The sequence below is a fragment of the Rhipicephalus microplus genome, chromosome X, assembly GCF_043290135.1.
Source record: "Rhipicephalus microplus isolate Deutch F79 chromosome X, USDA_Rmic, whole genome shotgun sequence".
NCBI classification, from domain to species: domain Eukaryota; kingdom Metazoa; phylum Arthropoda; class Arachnida; order Ixodida; family Ixodidae; genus Rhipicephalus; species Rhipicephalus microplus.
The window spans coordinates 103,999,436-104,018,744 of record NC_134710.1 but is presented as its reverse complement, the minus strand read 5'-3'; the positions used below and the strand labels follow the sequence as shown (position 1 = coordinate 104,018,744).

Here is a 19,309-nt window from a genome sequence, read left to right as displayed (position 1 = left end):
GCAAGGAAAATGAAAAATAGGAGGAAAAGAACGGCAGGGAGGTTAAGCAGCCTATGGGCAGCCGGGTCGCTACCCTGGTCATGGGAGGGGGATGGGGGAGATTAAAGATAGAGAGGAGAGAGGACAGACAGATAAACATAGCACATTCGGCAGCACATGCGCGCACACTAAGTCATAGACCTCATCGCAAAGTTTAGAATAGACATATCATCATAATAAACTAGACTGAGTTTCGATCAAGCGAGCGATGTAGCGTGACAAGGAATGACAATAGCACGGAATCGACTCGAGGGTATACTAAAAAGCAGAATATATATATATATATATATATATATATATATATATATATATATATATATATATATATATATATATATATATATATATATATATATATATATACGTTATTCAGGCGCTGGTGTTTCTATACACACATGCTGTCCTAAAGGTCACTCTATGGCACAGTATAATTTATGCTTAATTCAGTGCACTGGGTGGGCTTCAGTGGACGGTTATTATCGAAAGCCTAATGTGTACAATGAATTGCGTATTAACGCGATAGCGTTAGAGAGCTCGTGTGGCAGAAATCCCGCCGTCAGCGTTGGCCCCATCGGTTGTGAGCGAAAAATCGCCTGTGCGTCTGTGAGCGAAAATGCAAGTTAGAGAGATCACCGTGGGAGGCCGCTACTTGTCCACGCGTGCGCACGCAATCGCACTAAAAAAGCTGCTTATTAGAAGAAAAAAAAAATGCTCAAGGTCCCGAGGCGTGGTAGCTTCTTCGCCCCTGCCACCCCTCCCTGCTTAGCTTCCAGCGCTTTCGTCGGGACGAGAGAAGAGATCGTGCAATTGCAGCATGCGTCAAAACTTTGTAACTCCACTCGCACTGAACGAATTCTTAAAACTTTTGCGGCATTGAATTCGTGAGGCAATAAGCTCTTATAGTGAATTCATTCCATGGTTACTTGAAAAAGTGTTTCAGGGCCCCTTTAACGCGTTTTGTTCGACAGGTGTCACGACGAAAACGAACCCATTCGTGATTTGTAGGCGCATTCGGGAAGACTCAAACTACACCGAAAAAGGCCGGGATAGTGCAGCCATCACCGCTAAATACACACATGAACTTTCAAACAGTTCTGAAAATGGACAAATATGTCCACCTAGCGGAAAACATATCATGCCTTTCCAGAGGCGTTGATCAAGCAAATAGGAAACCCTAGATGATGTGCTGCTACCTGTGAGGCATTGTAAGACTTTTTATGGAATCCGAGATGGCGAGCGCGCGGTGTGTATCTTGGAGGCCACGCGACTCTTGCTTTAGATAAAAAACCTGTCTGTACCATTCGCGCGGGCGCGATGGTACGATCTACTGTGTGTGTGTGTGTGGGAGCGTGTGTGTGTATGCAACAGAACATATTAATAAGTATGCTCTTAGCGGTTGAAGGGCGCACTAGGGGCCGGATTTCGCTATCACCTTCAACTCTCAAAGGCGATGCTTAAGGGTCCTCCAACTTTTCCGTATGCCTTCTTATTGGTGTTACCGTGTATTTATGTGAACATGATGAACTCACTCACTTATAGTTTGTGCTGCCATGAAAGATGAAGCTAGTGCGTGAGTTGACCATAAATATGTATTCCATGTGTGCAGACAGGCTTTCACAAATATTTGGCGAAAAGTATTTGAACGAACAAGCACAGGTCAGTATTCATGAAAGGCTCATACAATAAAATATTTGTATTTAAAAAACGAAGCCAATCGTTATGATGTAAATATTATTAGCGAGTGCAACCGGCCAATGACTAAGAAATATTTGTTATATAGAGGCTCAGATTCAGCCATATATACGGAAACTTGAAAGTGTATAGCACGTAAAGATGTCAAGACTTCCAACCCTAAAAACTTTTATAACAACCTAACCTTTCATATAAATATCCTCGCTCAGGAATGTCGCGAGTCCTGTGCGAAATTAAGGGCCACTTTAGGACGTAAGCTATATCGTCATAAACAAAAATTTATTTTCATTCGGTTTCCTCAGAACAAGAATGACATTGCAACAATATGTTGTGTTCATTGCACCGAGAAACAGCGTCGATCATTAGACAAAAAAATAGGGATTTCAGTTCTGCTCGAAATTTGACGAAAGCGACATGAATTCAAGATGCCCTTTTCTGTGCGAGCAGCGAAGTCGTTCACGAAATTAAGAGCTTTGCTGCACTTGAGTGTACCATAACGCTTATAACATTTTGGAGAGGAATGCACAAAACTTATGCATAATCCAAGAGATTATCGCTATCATCAAGACCATCACTAGAAGAAATTCAGCTACTATAGAGATCTCCTGCTTATATAGGAAGTGACAGGTCACATTACAAATAACATGAAAGTGTGGAAACTGCAGTGATGAAAACTTTTATGGTCTATATAGGTGATATTGACAAGATGGTGCGTATTGATCTATAATGTAGGTTATGAACTCCTAAGGACAGAAAAAAAACTGAAGCTTTGTTTTATTACAAAGTGGGATAACACTGCTCTCTCCAACTTTGTGACATCCAAGCTGGACTGCGAAGTGCCGAATTGTTACACGTGAGGTTTCTTAGGCTAAGCAAGGTATACTCTGGCTATGAACAGGTGTGTATAGCAAAGACAAGGCCAGCAAATTCACTGACATAATATAGGTACTGATGCTCCTTTTAAGCTATACCATCAAATTAAACGTTACACGGCATAAGAGCGACAAAGTGAAATGTAGTCGATGTTACCAACACGAAATGATAATTTGAGAGCGTAATTTCAATTTTTATCCGCTGCAGAAACATGGGAATCCGTAGGATCCTAAAGATAAAAGATTGTGTGGCTGAGACGTGGGCTGCAGTGTTGAAGAACTGTCAGGGTAAAAAAAAAATCCTTCGATCGTGCATTGCAAGTCGCTTTCTGCCATTCTGCTCCAGCTGTTAATTCTACTTGAAATGACTATTAGACACGAGTTAGCCGAAATTGGCAATGCTTTTGCGTGAATGCTATTGAGTGCATTCATTGAGATTTGTTTCAAGGTTATGTTTTTGTGTGGGCTGTTGACTGTTGAAGTGTTCTCGGGACAACCTGTCTTAGTAGCATGTGCTCCAATATGATTCTAATAAAAAAAACAACTTGCGTCAAGCAACACTATGCAGTATGCACGAGCTGATCCCGTGGCGTCCAGTAGGTATGCCACACCACAGAGCACGGCAAGGTGGTTTATTTGTTCAGAGCCTTTATTGTCTGATGTATGAAGGGCTCCGCTGACACTAAAGCAAAGAGAGTAGCAATTATGTGCTCTAACGTAGGTAATGTTTCTGATAGCAGTCTCTATAGTAACTTCGTTGTTTAGAAAACATGAAGTGAGTCCTCTATGGACCTTACTGAAGTTTACTCATCATCATCATCATCATCATCGTCGTCGTCGTCGTCGTCTAGTGGTACTGGTTGCAATCACTTCAGCAGCAGCTCTATAGTAATTGAAAACCGCTGGTTCTAGGGAAGACATGTCGCACGTTACCTTTGATTAATTGGCTTTTGTCTTCTGGTATGCACTTTATGCAAAATTGCTGCCATCTGTCGGTCGTTGGGTGCATAGCCGCCATGTTAGAGGCTCCGCGTGTGTTTACGTACACGTATATGTAAGGCGTATCGAGACGAGGCGTGTATTGGCTGATAATCGCAATGCCGACGTATGCTGCGTCTCTTGCAGCACACAGAGAGGGACTCGGAATGCTGAAGGAAAGAAGGTAAGCCGTAAAGTTTGTCCATTGTTTTTTTTTTTTTTCAGGCTGATGGCGTTTACAGCATGAGCTCCGGCTATATACTGCTCCCGAAAAACGCGTTGGCGTTCTCCCTTCTATGCAAGTAAGACGTGCAATAGCATTTGTATTCATGTTCCTATAAATAGCTCCGCGCCAAAGCAAGGCAGTTTTTGCAACGTTTTCGCTATATAGCAACCATTTACCAAGTGAAGGCGACTCACACGTTCTACGCTGAAGTCACGTTCACGCAACGAACTTTATCGCAGGTGATTGCGTGTGCCTACATTTCATTGAATGCGTTTTGTTTATTAGGTCTGGGTAACAGACCACGCTGAATTAGAAGCAAGTGCGCGTCATCGGTTCATTCTGAGAAGGGAGCAACGGTGCTAAAGCGTCTTTGATTCGTGCCGTTCCGTTCTCTCTTCTAGAGCGTTACAAGGAGCCGTTCAGTGGGATGACTTGCGCATGCGTACGCACGCTTTTCAAGCATTAGATGTGCTCGGCACATGCAACGAAGTGCAGGCACGTGCAATTAGCCGCGATAAAGTTCATTGCATGAAGATGGCTTCTGCGTTAAGCGTATGAGTCGCCTTCACTTGGTAAACGGCTACTAGCGAAAGCATTGCAAAAACTGCCTTGATTAGACACGCAGAAATTTGTGGGAACGCAAGTACGATTGTATTGCTCGTCTTATTTGCTTAGAAAAACGAACGCAAGGACGTCTTCCGGGAGCAGTAGCCTGAGTACATTCTGGAAACGTCGTCAGCTTGCAAATATGAGAAGCAATATGTTTACGGCTTATACTTTTTTTATTTAAGCACTTCGAGTTCCTTTCCGTGTGCAGGAAAGGGCGCAGCAATAGGTTGGCATTGCGATATAAGCCGATACACACCTCACGTTTATACGTATTACGTATACGTAAACACACGTGGCCTCTGCGTAATGCACATGCCTTAGCCTCCAACACGGCGGTGTGCACACGGCGGCCGGCAGATGGCAGCAATTTTGCATAAGGTCTATACACCACATTTACAGACGTGTCTGCCGGCCAGGGTGCTTATGCAGCACTGCAGCACGGTGTGGCTGGGGAATTGTTACTTTCCACATGGAGCATACAATTGTGTGCGTTGTTCATTCAAAACTACTCCCAGACCATGTGAAGTCAGTGCGAACGAGCTTACCCCTGTTCGCCGTTATTCCAAACAATTGTGAATGTTGCCGATTTGCCCCGCGTACATGCATTGGTAGCGGGCCTATTCAATTTGTCTCCGCACTTCGACCCTGTAACTGTGCACTTTTCTAAACCCCGAACTTCCAGCGACTCTTGAAAACATGCTGCGACCGCGTGGCGCAGCTCTTTAAGTACGTGCGGACAACATTCGAGCACCAAAAAGCTGAGGCTTGTTTACCCCAAATCGCCACTTCCTGAACGGAGCGCCGGGCCGCGTCCTGTAGAGAGTGCGGCCTAATTTCGCAAACGACGTTGAAGAGCGCGTGGCGTTGGGTCTGCCGAGGAGGGACTTATGCACACTTGAATGAAAATTCTGCATGTCTCTACTGCTGGGGTCGGGCGAACAAGCGGTGGCTCGGGGGGCATGCGGTTGTGCCATCTTTAATTGCCGCACGCGGAACGCTACAATTCCCTGGTTCAACTGGCTTTAATCTCTTGGCCTGTTCCCCGGCCAGAGACGTGCTGTCGGTCGCGCTGCAGCGAAAGTCAATTAACTTCAGTAACTAATACGGCCGCGTACAGGAAGTGGAGATGCGGGGGGAGGCAATCGCCAACGGACGTTCGTATGCATTCATCTAATGAACTGCTACCGTATCATTAAATCTAAGCACGTTCGGCCCGGCTGACTTGCATGATATGCATAAATTAGTGCGCAAGAGGAGTCGCAATTATCGCTACGGCCCTAAGAGCATCGGGCTCTTCTCTACGCGCCGGGGCATCAGGATCTTGGGCGTCCTCCTGTTTACCCCCATGATAATGGGGAGGCTCTTTCGTGCCTGCATCCTCCCTTTTCGCGGCGACCAAAGGCCGCGCGCGTCGACGCCGCTCGTTCATTTTGAACCGACGACTGGCAGCAGCGCCGCCGCCGTGTCAACACCGGTCCCGTCCAACTCCGCCATTGTGACCGATGGCGCACGTCGAGCGAAATTTCTCCGCTTCTCCCCAGGAAACCTGGTTGTGCGCGCTGCGTCGCTCTAAAAACTTGCCCCACTTCATCGCGGTCTCTCCTGCCCCCTCAGCTCACTGCTGTTCCCGCCGGGGGTGCGCGGTGATTACGCTCTCTCGCGCGCACCAGGGGGAGTTGTAGGAGACGTGTGCGCGACTACACTCACCGAGCGCGTTGCGAAAACGCGTCTCACTCACGCCGCTCCGAAGCGTCAAGCGCTATAGGGTGTCAAACTGAATACCGTATTCAAATGCATCGTCGTTTTCATTTTCTTTGGAAACGGTTCCGTGGTACAAGCATCAGACGACACTATGAATTGTCGCCTTCTGAAAAGTATTTGTCGATCTTTTCTTCTCCGAGTTTTTTTTTCAATCGTTTGTCAATTTGACAGTTCATATATGTGGGCAGCAATGTTATAAAAGAAATTTGTTGCAGCCATCCAAACCGGGTGCTAAAAAAAAACATGAACATTTTATGCGAACGTAATCTTGTCATTTCCTTTTCTACTGTTGTCTCCGGACATTTGACGGGCCTCTGTGTGGTTACTACATTTTCAGGTGCTGTTGAAGAAACTGGTAATTGCATTGTTAGGCACAATAAAGGAGTACACGTACAAAGCACACTGAAAAGTTCTATCAGGACCCAGAAAAACTGAGAACACAAATCATGCTGTTTATCACATATGCTGTGAACGAACGCACTGCCTTGGTTTAGAGACTCTACACGAGCAGCGTAACGATCGCATACGTCAGCGAAACATAACGTGACCTGATTGGACGCACTAAAGATATTATAACGCTTGCGTTCAATAACCGCTGTGGTGCCGCAGAACTTTAAATACGTGATTTCCCTTATAGATGCTATTTTTTCTCATTAGACAAGTTACATGTTTCGAAACAGCATTATTTATGTGTTTACGTTATGAATATCTCGAGTCTGTCTTAGACCACTGAGAACAAGCAGTTCTCCAAGTGGAAAGAACAGAGCGTTGGACTAGTTGGTAATTCATCGTGAAGGACATTTCGCGTAAACAATTCAGGACAAGAAATGAAGGAAAACACGAGGTAAAAAAGAGTTTTTGTTTTTTTACGCGAAACGTTGCTAAAAATTCTCGAAGTTACGTAAGTCATGTGCATAGCTGGATAAAGGACGTCTTCGGAGGAATAATCAAGCATAGCATACTCAAAGTTGAGGGCTCACACACAAAAAAAGAAACCGTAATACCACCTGAAGTGCAAATGAGAATTAACAGACAATGGTGCGAAGCAATGTATAGGGGATGTTATTAGAAATAATTGTAATCTAAATATGAAGAAAGGAAAGGGGACGAAAACATAATTTACCGCCGGCAGGCACTGTACCTACGACCTTCGCATAACACATCTGGTGCTCTAGCACTGAGCTACGGTGGCGGTCAGGCCACCGTCCACTTTATACGGCATATATGTGCATTTGAACATGGGAGGGTCAGTCAGTGTCGCCAGTTGTCATCACGGTGAGTGTGAAACTCTTTTTGCCTGTCGGTGTCATGTAGCTCGTAATCTTATTACGAGCTGAGAGCTGACCAATTATTCCTCGCGCACTGTGTCGAAGCATCAAGTCTGCCACAACGAGATCCTCGCTATGAAAGAGGGAAAGAAGTGCAAAGTGAAGGGCTTGTTTTTTTTCTTTGTTAGACACAATAACAATGAAAACAGACAATGTGGCCAAAAAAGTATAGGGGATTTTAATTAAAGCGAAGCCGACGTAAACGTGGAGCATTGGTCAGTTTGGTTAACTGAACATATATATCCCATAAAGTGGACGGGGGAATGACCACCACTGTAGGTTCTTTGGTAGAGCACCGGCCGCGTTATTGGAAGGTTGGAGGTTTGGTGCCTGCCAGCAGTAAGTAATAGTTTAGGCCACTTTACTTTCATCACATTTATATTACACACACACACACACACACACACACACACACACACACACACACACACACACACACACACACACACACACACACACACACACACACACACACACACACACACACACACACACACACACATGCCAAAGAAGTATAGGGGAAATTATTAGACCGCATTGTAATGTAAATGTGAAGAAAGAAAAGTGGGTGAAAAGATAACTTGCCTTTGGCAGGAACTGAACCTTTGACCATGAAACAACGCGTTCGATGTTCTACCACTAAGCTTGATTCATAGATATGTGGGGTTTAACGTCCCAAAACCACCAAATGGTTATGAGAGACGCCGTAGTGGAGGGCTCCAGAAATTTTGATCACCTGGGTATCTTTAACCTGCAACCAAATCTGAGCACACGGGCCTACAACATTTCCGCCTCCATTGGAAATGCAGCCGCCGCAGCCGGGATTCGATCCCGCGACCTGCGGGTGAGCAGCCGAGTACCTTAGCCACTAGACCACCACGGCGGGGTGCCCACTAAGCTACCACGTCGGCTACACTCCCAGCCACTTTTTTGGGTATATATGTGTATTTAAACATGGGAGTGTCAGTCAGCGCCATCAGTAGCCATGACGGCGAGTGTGGCACACTCTTTATGAGCCTGTATGGCGTCACGTGGTAGGTCAGTGGTACAGCATCAAACGCATTGTTCGAAGGTCACAGGTTTGGTTCCTGCTCACGGCAAGTTATCGTTTCACGCACTTTTCTTTCTTCACATTTACATTACAATTCGGTCTAATAAATTCCCGTATACTTTCCTTGGCATTATTATCTGTTAGATCTCATTATATTGTGTCAAAACACGGAAAAACGAGCCCTTAATTATACACTTTCTTCCCTTATTCATTAATGAGGGTATCGTACTTGCAGACTTGGTGCTTTAGGTTGTATACGACGGACTATTGATCAGCTGCCAGCTTGTAATAAGTTCACGAGCTACGTGACGCCATACAGGCTCATAAAGAGTGTGCCACACTCGGCGCCATGGCTAATGATAGCGCTGACTGACACTCCCATCTCTCTCTCTCTCTCTCTCTCTATATATATATATATATATATATATATATATATATATATATATATATATTTATATATATATATATACCCAAAAAGTGGCCTGGAGAACAGTCGCCGCGGTAGCTCAGTGGCAGAGCATCAAACGCGTTATTCGAAGGTCACAGGTTCGGTTCCTGCCCACGGCAGGTTATTTTTTCACACACACTACTTTCTTCACATGTACATTTTAATTCGGTCTAATAACTTCCCCTATAGTTTCCTTGGCAGTATTGTCTGTTAGATCTCGCTCTCACACACACACCTATATATATATATATATATATATATATATATATATATATATATATATATATATATATATATATATATATATGGGCCATTTCATATCAAGTATAGCGTTTCGAACATCTCCGATCATGCTGAAAAAATTGTGCAAGTATATGTGCATGTGAGAAGTAGTCATTGAGGCATTATATCCCGCCAAAAAATTTGTGTTGCCGATAGGACGCTTCAAACTTTGGCCCCGCACGTGAGACTAAGTCACGCCAAATAATTTATGTAATATAAATGGTTTGAGTAATTGTTATAAACACATTTTCAATAATCTCAAGGCGCTATCGATTCTGTCATAACAATGACAGTTTATTCATTTGTGTTTTGATTTTTCTTCTTCGCAATCGCGAAAAAGTGTAATATGCTGCTTGTTGACCTTTTTAATATAAACTACAAATTTTTTCCGCTAGTATTATATAGACGATTTCTGCTTTATATTAACTTATAATGAATGATTAAAATATTTTGGGAGCAAATTAAGTAAAAATGTTGCCAATATACTGTGACAAATTTAGGGAAAAAAGCATTTTGACTCATATTGCGGCTTAGTTTTTGCAATGGAGCGTCCGAAATAAAGATATAGCTTCTATATTGTTGCATAGTACAATTTGTCTGTAAGATAAGCAGAAAGTTTCAAAAGAGTAGATTTTGTTTTAAGTGAGAAAGATATTTTCCACCTGTGCAACCACAAGGTAATACGAAGCTTGCCTTTGCTTCACTTTCACTGCATAGCTCGTCAGCGCAAGGTTCCAGCGGCGGATTTTCAGTCGCGAATAATGCATGTCATACAACTCCTTGTCACTCCTTTTTTTTGTGATGGTATACAACTCCTTGGCACTCGTTTATTGTGTCTAACGAAAAAGAAAACGAGCCCTTAAACTTACACATCTTTCCTTGAAGATGGAACAGAAGAAAAGACCAATAAGCTTGACGAAAACGTATATGTAAATGAAAGTGCGAATCTATGTACAAGTTCCCAACCTAGAGGGACGTATAGTGCCAGCCATCATAGCTTGCTCGACAGAGTTTTGTACACTTTCTGTAGCGTCTTATATAGTGCTCAGCTTGTCTCTCGCCATCAAGGAGGTGTCTTTTGTATTTTTTCTCAGTTAAACAATTTCTTCATTATAATAAAATAAAGCCTTCATTTCTTAATGTTGCTATAGAGTGATTTGACTCTTCATATTACTTCTGCTCTCATCAATGCCATTTTCAAAGCCAATTTATTTCGCGTAAATGAAATTAGGCAGGTTGGTACATTCAATCTTCAAAATAGAAAATCATATATAATTTTTTTGAAAAGAAAATGTAAACTTTCTCGCTTCTATATTACTGTAGAGCAAGTGAAATACTTGCAATGCTTTCGTTTATATGTCTAGAAACATTTATTACGAGCACTTTCAACGAAGTTTTGTACCCGGATTTAGCAAGTTTATTAGGGCCCACGTCAAAGAAAAATATGTTACTTTAGAAGCTTCCGCGTTCATGTAACTGTCAAAACCATTTGGTGAAGTCGATCTGATAATCTTTTTTTTTTGCTACTGAATTTCATTTGTATCAACAATCTCGTGTGCCACATCTACACTACACACTTGGAAGATCGCAACAAAATGGTAGGCATTCCTGACGCCTCCGAAATGGCAAATGTGACTACTGCGTTTTTCGGACTATAGTTTATTTATTTATTTATTTATTTATTTATTTATTGGTACCCTCAGGGCTTACAAGAAGCATTGTAGAGGGGAGGGGCTGAAGTAAATGAAAACACTATAAGGAATACACAGAAAAAGTGGCACTAAGAGATAGAGCACAAAAGGAAACAAACTAGATAAGTTTATACATGAACTAACAAAAGAAAATAGGACGAAAAAATACACTTTGACGTCGCAATCACAGTGAATGTCAGTGCATGTTGCACAAAAAATAATCGACTGATGCCTTTTCAATACACATGTTCAAAAAAAAAAAAAATAAATAAATAAAATACACATGTTCAAAAAAAAAAAAAAAAAAAAAAGAAAAATGATACATGAAAAAGCAAATTTTATCGAGTTACACACACAAAAAGAAAACATCAGTGCAAGGCAAAAAAAAAAAAAAAAAAAAAAATTGTTGAGATCAAGACCTGTACAGAGATAGGTGGTAAAGAAGTAAATTGCAGTTTCAGTGTGTTGTAAATGCATTTGTGAACGTGATGCAGCTTTATAGCGTGTTCGTTAATGCTTTCCGGAAACGGTCAGGGTCTCTGATTGCGACTAGTGACGCAGGCAGGTGATTCCATTCATAAGATGTTTTTGGCAAGAATGAATATGAGTAGGTGACTGTGCGCTGTGATGGTACGTGAACTTTGAAAGGGTGGTCGACACGTGGGGAGATATAGGATGCGGATGTGATGTATCGGGACTTCAACTCATTGTTATGATAATATATTTTATGAAAAAGGCAAAGACGGGATAACCTCCTACGAGAAGAAAGAAGGGGAATGCCAAGTGTTCGTTTCATGTCAGTGACACTGGCAGTTCGATGGTAGTTGTGAAGGATGAAACGGACCGCTCGATTTTGCACATTTTCGATTATGTTTGTCAGACTAGCATGACCAGGATCCCATATGGAGCATGCGTATTCAAGGTTAGACCTAACATAAGTAATGTACAGCTGTTGCTTTAACTTCGGGGGAGCTAAGGAAAAATTACGTTTTAAATAACCAAGCATGCGGTTAGCTTTCGATGTAATGTATTCTATGTGTCTTTTCCATGAGAGATTGTTAGTAATATGCACACCAAGATATTTATAGGATATTACTTGATCAAGTGAAGTATTATTCAGTAAATAATTAGGGCATGCTGAAATACTACGGGAAATTCTCATTGTTTTGCATTTAGACGTGTTAAGGTCCATAACCCAGAGCTTACACCATGTCGAAATGTTATTAAGATCATTCTGCAGTGTTAGGGTATCATTAGGGCCTTCAATCTTGCGATATAAAACACAATCATCGGCAAATAAACAGATGGAACTTGTGATTTGGTTAGGAAGATCATTGATGTATATTAAAAAAAGTAATGGTGCTAAAACAGAGCCCTGAGGTACGCCTGAGTCAACCGGTACTTCAGGAGAGTTTTTATCATTAATGCTGACATATTGCGTTCGGTTGGATAGAAACTCTCGAATCCAATTGAAAACCAGGGGATCAATGCTTAACTGGCTGAGTTTAAATAAGAGTAAGCGGTGACTGACGCGGTCAAAAGCCTTGGCGAAATCTAAAAATATGCAGTCTACTGTAAAACCATTGTCTAGAAATGCGTGAAGATCATTGCAAAATGTTGCTAGCTGTGTTTCGCATGAGAATGTCTTACGAAACCCATGCTGACTACTATGAAAGAACTTATTCGATTCTAAAAAATTGACCAGATGGGAGAAAATGACGTGTTCGAATATCTTACAAGGAATTGAAGTCAGGGAAATAGGTCTATAGTTTTGAGGGTTGTGTGTGTCACCGGATTTATGAAGTGGTATCACCTTGCCTGTTTTCCAGTCTTTAGGTAAGGAACTACTGTTCAGTGATTTCGTGAAAATAAGGTTTAGTAGGATGGAACTATATTCGGCGGTAGCCTGCAAAAATTTCGACGTGATGCCATCAATACCGCACGAGGACGATCTCTTTAAATTGTTAATGATGGAGCGGATACCAGACGAGTCAAGTAAAATGGGTTCCATGGGAACGTAGCTAGGCGCAGTGAAACGTGGACAGATGTCAGGGTGAGTAGCACAAAATGAACGGGCAAAAACAGTGTTAAGTGTGGAAGCGCACTGGCTGCTTGGGATTGACTCGCCAGATTTATCAGTAAGAGCTATAGTTAGATTATCCCGGTTTCTCACGACATTCCAAAAGCGTTTTGGGTTGCTTTGGAGCAATGACGGAAGTGTATTATTATAAAATTTAAACTTAGTTTCTTTTAATGCACTGGAGTATGCTTTTGCCGCGGTTGTATAAGTGGACCACTTATCAGCAGATGACGATTTCTTGGCGGCACGAAAGAGCCTTTTTTTTTTGTTAGACAGCCGGTTGAGGTACCTTGAATACCATGGCGCGTTGGATGAATGATAAACCTTCCTTACAGGGATATGCTTTTTTATTAGATGCAGTGCTTTGTCTTTGAAACACGTCCATATTTTCTCGACCGTAGCATCATTGTAAGAAAGACAAAAGCTGTCGAGAAATGAGGAAAGCTCGGTGTTGATAGCCTCAAAGTTGGTCTTATTGTAATCCTTTATAAGTTTAAAGCGATTGCTCCTTCTATTCCTCGGTACAGAAATGGAAAAATGTAGCACGTCATGGTCACTCAACCCTGGCAAGTGAGTTATTTCAGATGCAATATCTGGTGATGAGGTGAGTATCAAATCTAGTAGGTGTGATGTGCTAGGAGTAACACGGGTGGGAATACGCACTAATTGAGATAGATTGTAATCCAAACAAGTGGTTAGGAAATAACTCGTTTCAGCTGAAGCAGGCTCTGCAAACGGGCATGGATGAGACCATTGGATTGATGGAAAATTAAAATCTCCTAGAAGAAAAACTGGAATACCGGGAGTTAATGCCGAAATATGACTTAGGCAATCATGTAATTCTTCGCAGAAAGAGCCGTTGGAATTAGGCGGGCGATAGCAAATGCCAAAAACAATTTTTTGAAAACAAATCGTCACGTAGCACCAGACAATTTCTAATCTACAAGGGATTTTCAGAAGTGTACATTGAAAACACTCATTCACAGCAATAAGGACCCCACCACCCCTTCTTTCGGAGCGATCACATCGATGTACAGTGAAAGTTTTGTGGCACTGAAAAAGCTCACTTGTTGCAATTTGATCGGAAAGCCAGGTTTCAGACAAAAGAATTATGTCAGCATCCGTGTCATTAATTAAAGCACTTAGGCGGTCTCTTTTCGGAATAAGGCTGCGAATATTAGCATACAGGATTGAAAGCTCCGATGGTGAAGATGAGCCACCACCCCTCACACTGTCCTAGCTAGTGTTAGAATAAGGACGACCTGATCTGGTCGCCCTAGGGCTAGAGGAAACGGCAACTTGTGGGGAAGGTGCCTCGCAGACGACGTTGGTGCGAGCATCATACACATAGCATTTATTTTGTGCATATAATTTTTTGTACCGCAACTTAAACGGTTTTTTTAAAGCAATGCCAAACTCTGTCAGCTTTTTACGAGCTTCACGAGTTGATACAGAGAAGTCTTCAGAAAGGCCAATGCCACTACCTCGTAAAATAGATTTCTTAGACAGTAGTAGCATTTTTGACTTGGAATTTGAAAATTTAGCAATGAGGGGTCTATTTTTACCTGCCAAGTATCTGCCTATTCGGTGTGCTCGTGCTATGTCATCGGGTGATAAGCGAACATCCAACCTGTCACGGGCCATCGTGATAATTTTTTCTTCTGACTGGTGCGCTTTCTCGTCTGGCACGTCAGGTAAGCCATAAAATAGCACATTATCACGTCGAGACCGATCTTCAGCCTCGTCAAGCCGGGCTTGTAGATCAATTGTCTCTTGTTCCACGCGAATTAGTGATTGGCGCGTGATAGATAGTTCTTGCTGTACATTTGGAAGATCGCTAATCCGTTTTTCTACTGTTTGTAGCCGTACGGTAATGTCAGCCACAGCAGTTGCAACTGTCTCATGGGAAACCTTAAGATCAGACAATGCCTGTGACATGCTCGATTGGTTAGTCTCGATTCTAATACAACGCTCATTTGTCTCTTTAACCAACTGAATTAGTTCCGTTAGGGTCTTGTCAGGCCCAGGGTTTTCCTCAATGTCCCCACAAAGCATAAGCAGCAAAGAAGAAAAAGGTTCAAGCAATGCTTCTGGGCACGGAAGCACAATCGCAAATCGGTCACTAGTCTTGTAACATTTGCAAGGCAAGAGAAAGGAATCACCAACCTGCACAACAAGAAAGATGTGCCGTAAGTTCTTCATTCTGTCTGTGCATCCGTGCCCACTGGCGGGGTGGCAAGTGGCGTGTGCTTTTAAACCATCCACTATCAGTCGTGACGATGTCACTGACGTTGTACTGCGTGGCTCATGGAAAGGGCAAGCCGTGGCGCTGTTGAGAAGACTGGGCGCGGCGCTTTCAAACACGCATGAAGAATCGGTGGCTGCGCAGATGACATCCACGTACGCCGAAGTCGAGCCGCAAAACGGAATTTCGACCGCGGGAAGCGATCGATGATCCAAGGGATGGCTTGCAAGAACGCCCACAATCTGCACAACAAGAAAGATGTGCCGTAAGTTCTTCATTCTGTCTGTGCATCCGTGCCCACTGGCGGGGTGGCAAGTGGCGTGTGCTTTTAAACCATCCACTATCAGTCGTGACGATGTCACTGACGTTGTACTGCGTGGCTCATGGAAAGGGCAAGCCGTGGCGCTGTTGAGAAGACTGGGCGCGGCGCTTTCAAACACGCATGAAGAATCGGTGGCTGCGCAGATGACATCCACGTACGCCGAAGTCGAGCCGCAAAACGGAATTTCGACCGCGGGAAGCGATCGATGATCCAAGGGATGGCTTGCAAGAACGCCCACAATCTGCACAACAAGAAAGATGTGCCGTAAGTTCTTCATTCTGTCTGTGCATCCGTGCCCAGTTGACTGCATGCTTAAGTCCACAAGGGCCGAATCTGTGGTTACAGTAATAATATTTGTCTTAGGTACATTGAACCTGCCATAGTCGACTGAGAGTAGGCTCTTTAGCTTGCCTACAGCCCATAAACAATAGGCAAGTAAATGTGTTTTCAGTCGGAAAGAAGCTGTTGTCTTTATACGATACACATAATGAACGAAATAAAGGAATTATTTACCACAGGCTCGCCTACTACTTGGACGGAATAAATAAATAAATAAATAAAATGATAAATAAATAAATAAATAAATAAATAAATAAATAAATAAAATGATAAATAAATAAATAAACAAATAAAGAAAACAGATAATGTGGCAATGAAAAGCACAGAGGGCATTATATATTGTTTTTAGCTTTAATGTGCGAAATGTGGTGTCGACTGAAATCAATTGAAGATGTTCAAAAATCACCATTTCCGTTGGTGGCATCCCATCGACGAAGAGGGTGATTTTCCGTCCGTTTTAATTCGTTCGAACTCACGCTTGAAGTGCTTTAACAGTCTTGATTGTCTGTTCGATTGATTTGGTTGTGTCTAGTGCGTATAGTAGTCATTCCTAAAAGCCGTCATAATCACTCTCGTCGTAGCTGTCAAATCGCTTAAGTGTCTACTTGGCTCGCTTCCCTTCTTGATTGGCATTAACGAGCTGCCTCATTGGCTCTCACTATGGGAATGTATAACGTACACTGACGACTCGTTCAACTCCGACAAATTGTGTCTCTGAACGCTTGCGTATGTCTGCTCTTTTCGCATCGGCCTGAATGGCAGCGGCTTGCGCGACTTTTGTGGTTGTTACGCATTTATCTGATGCATCTTATGCGGCAGATTTTCTTTTGAAGGTCCTCTGCCTGATAACGTAAGCCGATTTCACGACAGAGTGTACATACGTAAAGAAAAACGTTGGGATCCGGCACTGCACCTACAATAGCACATAATGCTGACCGTTTCCGTATTTTTCTGGAAGGGACTGGGCCCAGGACGGCCTTTCATTGTGCACTGAATGTTAGTGTGTACGCGCGTGTGTGCCTGTGCGAGCGTGCGTGTGTTTGTGTTTATCTGTGTGTGTGTTGCCACTTTATTAGGGCAGGACAGCGCTATCAGAGCACTATCACCACATTAGAGCAGGACAATATACTGGGTGCAATCTGATTAACTCAAATTTTTCATTTATTTGTTGCTCGGACCAACAACAACAACAAAACTTGGCAAAGCATCTCATATTATTTTTTTTTTTTTACTGCTAAGGCTCTATGCAGAATCGGCCGAGTTTCTCCCGAGTTGGTGAATCTCGGGATCTTCCCGAGCTCTGGCGACACCCCCTTATGATATGACCAACAGTACGAAAAAGTCAAATCCACCCCTCAGTGCGCTGCGTTTCTTTGGTTACGATGGGACCATTCATCGCGTCAAGGACTGTCAACTAAGTTGGGTGTTTTCAAACCAGAGGCATCTTCATTATTTGTTTGTCGTTCCACTGAGTGCAGAAGTGCACCCATGCAATACAAGTGTCAGAAAAGTTTCGTGATGATATGTTATTAAAGGCACAGAGTGTTTAAATTTATTTTGAAAATTTTAATGCCTGCACTAAGTCTGTTTTATAATAATCAGCATGATGGCCTCTGAGATCAGCACCATCCAAGCGTCTTACAACATCGCGACCGCAGCTAAATCCGAGGTCACGTGTTAATCATCATTGTCAGCCAGTACATTCTAGCATACTGCTCGGCCGGTGCCTGTCGTCTTTGTCGTCATAGCCCGCTAGCACCCGAGCACGTGCCGCCGGCTAATTAGCTATAGGGGCGAAGCCCCTAAAGCCATGGATCGGTCCCTTCTAGCTCGTGGTACGTGATCGCCCAGTTCGAAGACTGACTCCAGGTGTGAACAGACGGACAAACGGACAGACGGACGGACGGCGGACGAACAGACGTACGTACGTACGGACGTACGGACGTACGGACGGACGGACGGACAGACGGACGGACGACGGACAGACAGACAGACAGACAGACAGACAGACAAAGACAGACAGATGGATGGACGAATGATTCACGGTTTACCAAAGTTTAACAATAAAACCTTCTGAAGCTTCGCCCCACTCATCATTATTCACTCCGTGGATATGCTGTGATTTTTTTTTGGCTGGGCGGTATACTTCGCTAGTTAGGACAGGACATGCTATGACCAAGCTAACTACACCAAGTCTTGGTAAGGCCGAGGTAATTAAGTCACATCTTAAGAATACAGTTCAAATGAAACCATGTAAAGCTAGAACCAGGCTTGCTAAAGCATGCTAGTTGATAAGCTAACTAAACTAAATTAGTATCCTGCTGATCAGGAATACTTTTAATAACCCCATACTGATCATGACCTTGGTAATTGCGCCTGAGATAAATGCTTTTTAATTGAAGCCTTATTAATGAAGACAATACAGCTCAGTGTAATGGTCGTTAAGCCTCAGCCAATTAGCACAATAAAATTAAAACAGAACTGATGTGATCTTCACTTCGAAGCTGACCACGCATATTAGTAGACGACCAACTTAAGAAGCTGCAAGTATCTGGGTTATCACAAGATCCTCATTGCTCCAGCCTTGCACACGTAGTGTAAACTCACCAAATTGTTTTATATGCAAAGAAGCTGCCACGTAGCGTTCGCGGCATCAAACGCTTGACAGTCACACCGGCACCATCACAGTCACGAGTTGAACTCGGGCCTTCTCAGAATCAACGAGTTTGTATCCGAGTTCATGCGTCAATCAGTTTGATTGACCGACGCCCGCGGCGAAGTTCGGGTACGCCCTCCACGTTTGCTCTTGCCGAGGAGCAGTGCTCACGTCGAGCGGCCCGATTAATCTATCAGCTTTATCGCGAAGACTATGCACAGACGCACGCAGAAGTAGAAGTGATATCACAACGCGGCCGAATGTCGCCGTGCTCACGACGTATCTAAACACAGCCACGTAGCTGCCATGATGCGAGCGCCCCTAGTGACCACCTGTCCTTATATTTGTCTGCAATATTTGATAAAAGTGAAACGAGCAGCACGAGAGTGGTGCGTGTGCACCCTTTCTGCCTTCGAGAGTGGAAATTTCCATGCTGCAAGTGGGACGAAAGAACCTGTCCGAAAGAGACAAACACCTACGAACACGCCTGTGGGAGGTGCGTGTAGAGTTGGCAAAAAGATAGCGCGATAATCACACTGACGTCGCAGCAGTCTTAAAATGTTATCTGAGTGGTGGCACTGACGTGATCTAACGCGGTGTTTCTTTGATAACTGCCGTAGAAGTCCCACATGCGTTTCCAACGCACGCGCGTTCCTGCAGCCATTTTGATCAACACTGCTATCCCGCGCT

General features: G+C 43.3%; 1 protein-coding gene across 1 annotated transcript in view; it reads right to left on the bottom strand.

Annotated features, from left to right (window-relative positions):
- The window catches only part of LOC119176776 (neural cell adhesion molecule 1), a 53,354-nt gene extending 37,438 nt beyond the window's left edge, over positions 1–15,916 (bottom strand). Inside the window, exon 1 of the mRNA XM_075877348.1 lies at positions 15,224–15,916. Coding sequence (XP_075733463.1) covers positions 15,224–15,272 — 49 coding nt within the window. The 5' untranslated portion in view covers positions 15,273–15,916. The remainder of the gene's footprint in view (positions 1–15,223) is intronic.
- Positions 15,917–19,309: the final 3,393 nt, after the last annotated feature.